The sequence below is a fragment of the Gossypium raimondii genome, chromosome 5 (assembly GCF_025698545.1).
Source record: "Gossypium raimondii isolate GPD5lz chromosome 5, ASM2569854v1, whole genome shotgun sequence".
NCBI classification, from domain to species: domain Eukaryota; kingdom Viridiplantae; phylum Streptophyta; class Magnoliopsida; order Malvales; family Malvaceae; genus Gossypium; species Gossypium raimondii.
In genome coordinates, this window is record NC_068569.1 from 29,512,921 (window position 1) to 29,517,581 (window position 4,661).

The 4,661-nt window shown below is 33.3% G+C and overlaps 1 protein-coding gene across 1 annotated transcript; it reads right to left on the reverse strand.

Annotated features, from left to right (window-relative positions):
- Window positions 1–317: 317 nt before the first annotated feature.
- LOC105770946 (adenosine kinase 2) lies at window positions 318–3,850 on the reverse strand. The gene is made up of 12 exons (XM_012592325.2): window positions 3,657–3,850; window positions 3,266–3,319; window positions 2,833–2,879; window positions 2,658–2,689; window positions 2,477–2,578; window positions 2,337–2,404; window positions 1,734–1,810; window positions 1,528–1,625; window positions 1,364–1,434; window positions 1,221–1,287; window positions 964–1,147; window positions 318–681 (listed from the first exon to the last, which is right to left on the reverse strand). The coding sequence occupies exons 1-12, from the start codon at window positions 3,737–3,739 to the stop codon at window positions 539–541; spliced, it is 1,026 nt and encodes a 341-aa protein (XP_012447779.1). The 5' UTR covers window positions 3,740–3,850; the 3' UTR covers window positions 318–538.
- Window positions 3,851–4,661: the final 811 nt, after the last annotated feature.

The window sequence follows — 4,661 nt, forward strand, 5'->3', positions numbered from 1 at the left end:
TTCACTGATGTAACATATACATGGACGATACATCAGCCTTTAATTAATTTTAAATTTTTAAAATTCAAAAACATTATAAAAATTATTTTTATATAAAATTGGAGAGTGAAAAAGATTATTATGCCAAAATTAAAACCACTTTTTAACTGGATATAACATTCCCAGTTCAACAAGCTGATACATAAAAGTGAAAAGACTGATCTTTGCATTCCTTGTAATGAGAATATTGTTCAAAATTTTTCATAACTTGAAAGATAGTACCATCCTACTCATATTCCAATTTGTGTCCAACATGAATATTTTGAAAAAAATCAAAGTCGGAATAAGATAGTTAAGTTCATTTTGAATGATGTTGAACCACTTGTTTGTAAATAACATCACATATATTCTCAATCAAGTACAGAGTACATAAGACTATGAAAAATAACAAAGAACTGTAGACATTGCGGATTGGCATAGTAGGTACTTGTGAATACTGTAAGATAAAATCTGTGGATCACCGGAAAATAAATGGCGGAGCCAACCGGTGCAAGTCTTTCTAATTGAAACTGGGTTTCTCAGGGTATGTGCAGCCAGACCTTTGGATGATAACATTTGCTGCATAGCAACCGGCTCTGACACATTCTTCTATAGGCTTCTCTTGGACTAGCTGTGACAAAAATCCACCAACAAATGCATCCCCTACGACAGAGCGAAAAGAAGCATCGATATATATTAATAGAAAAAAGCAGATAAGATGTTCTGAGACAAAATTCAACCAAAGTAGCCAATTGTGAAATACAAAATCGGTTCTTATTTCCCACCAGTTGATCCGATTAACCAAAAATGCATCAATGTACAAAGTACTTGTTGCTCAAATCTTTGAAATTTGGATGTGTTAGTGTTGATATAGTTCGAAAATACTAATTTGTAGACGATGTCAACCCACTGGAGGACTTAGAGAACATAAGAAGAGAAATATACCTGCTCCATTGGTATCAACCAACTTCTCTTTCGGTAACAAGATAACCGGGAATTTTTTCACTTTTCCATCCTCAGCGACCACAACAGGGTCAGCTCCCTGAGTGATAACAGTAATTCTCTTATGTGTTCCCGAAGCCTTGGGCCATTGAGAAATCTTTAGAGCAATCTCCTCAACATTATCGGTCTGATCATCAAAGATAACTTTAAGGAAAGGCAATTTGAGAAGAAAAATAGAATAAAAACTAATAGATAATTACCTCCCAACCATGAACCTTTGAAAATGTTCGGGCCTCAGTCTCGTTACCGAAGACATAATCCATGTACCTGAAAATAAAAAGCCCTGTCAGCTCCTGTTTGAGTGATCAGGATTATCATGAAAGTAGAGGTTCTCAAAACCTACGGTAGAGCTTTCTCCTGCACATCCCTAAAGAACTCACAGATGAATGGAGCAGAAAGATTCATCATGAAAACCTGCAAATGTATAACGAAGTTGGCTGAAACCAATGAAAATATGATCATTAAAGCTAATGAAAGTACTTGCAAATTAAGGTCCAGTAGATTTACCTTGTTCTTTGCAGCAGCATGTTCAGCAACGAGTTGAATGGATTCAGGGGATACCGTAAGGAAAAAACCAGCAACATAGAAATATTTTGCCTTCTCAACTGATCAAATACGAAATTCAATTGAGGCAAACTCGGAAATCTCATAGCCAACAAAAAGAAATAGATTTGGAAGCTGAAACAACAAAGTTCTTGAAAGAATAGTGGTACCTAGTGCCCAATTTTCAGGTTTCTTCAAATGCTCAGATTTGTAACAATTTGCAGCTGACAAGTTGGCGACAAGCGATCTACAAAAACAGTTATAGAAAGAACTTTACGCAGAAACTTCAGGATTATGTATTTACAGCATGCATGCCTACATAAATAAAACCGATGTATGCAGGCCTGACGACATATATACAGATCTGCAAACTGATAAAAGCCGACACTTTGCACATGGCCTTTTGTCCCTAATAATAAACACAAATGTTGAGATTCATGTCCAGAAACTATGTTACTCAGACTGAGTTCGAGTATTAGGCATAGGTACATATCTGACACAGATATGTTTAAATTTTTCTGCTTTTATGTATTCTGAGGGTACTCAGAAAGTCCAAAGTTTTACCTAAAACAGTCCGACCAGCAAGAAAATATGAGGTCTAGTTATGGAAGACATGAAATGATCTCGTTTTTCATTTGAAGTAATAAGAAAGTAAGCAAATTGATATGTAAATTTTAGGTTTCGACAACCATATATGCACAGAGAAAAACAACTTAACTATGCAATCGGATTATCACAGCAGGATTTCAGAGCAGGCAATAGTAGCAACTAACCTCTCGCCACCGACAACACAGACAGCACATGTCCCTGTTGGTGCAGTCCCATCCTCATAGTAATGCACCTGATAAAACATAATTAAATATTGAAACAAACACAATAAGAACGTGGGAAGCAATCACGAATTGGAACTTACATTAACACCAGCAAGCTTTGAATTCTTCTTCATTTCTTCTCCGAACTTATCTTTACCAATGCAACCCATGTAGCTAGTTGCGCCTGGGATTTGAAGCATCCACTGGAAGGGACACAATATCAAGAAAATTCCCCAAAAATGTAAATCTAACTACAAGAAGAAATCCTATGACCTAGCAAACCTGGGCAACTCTGATAGAGTTTTGAGTGGCACCTGCAGTTATGAGCGTAAAACTCATTAGTTGATCAAGATCAATCACAGAAAATTTAAAGCATACAGAACAAAATCCAACTGCAAACTTCATATAATTCAGTAAGAAACATTAAAACATTAAACCAAAAAACTTTCTAGCTTACCTCCAGCAATATACTCCACTTCATACTTTTTAGTCATCTCCTCATACCTTAAAAAACCCATCCACAATATCAGCTCAGCCAGATCGTAGTTTCACATATTATACAAAGAAAATCGAACGACAATGGCCATCTAGCTATAGAACTATAGATCCCAAGCAAAGTTCATGGGATAGATTGTTCAAAATATGAACATTCTATGTATATAAATACATAACCAACATTGGCAGCAGATTTTTATTTCTAAAATGAAAGCTAAATACAAACTTATGTTGCTCTGACCCTTTATTTTGCTTAAAGTAACCATTTCCGAACATATTCAGACATGTGTATAAAGATATGATCCGCCCCCAAATAGATTTTTTTTTTTTTGAAAATATTGAATCCAACACTCACACTCGAGCCATACATGAGATTAATCAGAAAAGAAACTTACATCGGCAAGTGCTTATCCTCTGCGAGAATGGCATCGTTCAACTTGATGCCATACCTATATCCATGAAAAAAAAATGAAATTTAACAATTTCGAATTTCTATAATTCTAAAATCTGAATCCAAGATTCATTATTTTCCTCATTTTTTCTCGGCAACCAAACAAAAGCAATCCAAAAACATGGACAAATAAACATGAAAAACATGGCAAATTAGAGATTTGTCATTGGCAATAGAAAACCAAGTGAAAAAAAAAACATCACAGATCTAACAAAAGTATTAAAGACCCACCAAGACCAAACTGCTCCAAAACCCAAAAATGATAAATAAAAAAAAGTGAACTTTCAATTGTTTCTTCCACTATTTTGATAAAAGCTTTGATGGGGCTTACTTACTTCTTTAAGAAGTCTTCATCAACAACAGCAGAGATATCAAGAAGCGGGTTTCCCATGCCCAAGAGGATGCCTTCGTAAGCCATTGAAGAAAGGGTTTTAGAGAGACACCCAAAAGAAAACAAAGCTTTAAGCTGGAACTGTCGAGTGTACTTCAAATTTGATGGAAGTGAGATTTCAATTCACAAGAGAACCCAAAGGTTTGGTGAGATATATATAGTGACGTGTACAGTGAAACGGCTGTTGTTGGGGTTGGTTGAGTTTTTTTTTTTTTTTTAAGTTTTCTTTAATCTAAATTTAATATATTAGTTTTTTAAAAGCAAGAGCATAATGCATCTTTAAAGTGTTTTCTCATTTCAGTCCTATCATTATTTGACATTCTCACTTTAGTCCCTAATGTTATTAAATGTTCTCGATTTATCTTCATGGCCGTTTATTCTTGATTTATGGTTTCTAGATATAATGTGAGCAAAAGAAAATTACTATGAATATTGTTAACCGTTATGTCAGATATAATTTGAACAAAAAAATTATTTTTCAAAAAACATATAAAATTTATTTCCAGTTGAATTTGGTTTTTTTACAAAAATGCGTTTTGGTAGAAAAACTTTTTGGACTAATTGATAAGAGGTCTCTCTAGTTTTGATGTTGAAGGGGAATAAAAGAAAACAATAAACAAGGAGGGTTTATGAAACAATTAACACTATTTAAGGTTTGGTGTCGCCACACTAAACCTTTTTTAAAAAAAAGTAATTAATCCCCTACTTTTTTTTACTCAATTGGATACTTAAACTTTCAAAATGTATCAAAAAAACCCTCAAACTTTTTTTAGGAAAAGCAATTAATCCCCTACATTTATTAAAAATTAGAAAAAAAGTTATAAAAATTAAAATCAATAAAAGCTATAAATATTATTAAATTTTAATAAAAATTCAAATATTAAAATTTATTAAAATTAGAAATAAAAATCATAAAAATACATATAAAATTATAAAATTTTATAAAAAT

Excerpts from the sequence above, each read along its gene's own strand:
- LOC105770946 (XM_012592325.2), bottom strand. The coding sequence starts at position 3,739 with ATGGCTTACGAAGGCATCCTCTTGGGCATGGGAAACCCGCTTCTTGAT. Across the intron at positions 2,579-2,657 it reads ACTCTATCAGAGTTGCCCAG|TGGATGCTTCAAATCCCAGG; the intron begins GTTTGCTAGGTC and ends TGTCCCTTCCAG. Across the intron at positions 1,435-1,527 it reads ATGCTGCTGCAAAGAACAAG|GTTTTCATGATGAATCTTTC; the intron begins GTAAATCTACTG and ends ATACATTTGCAG.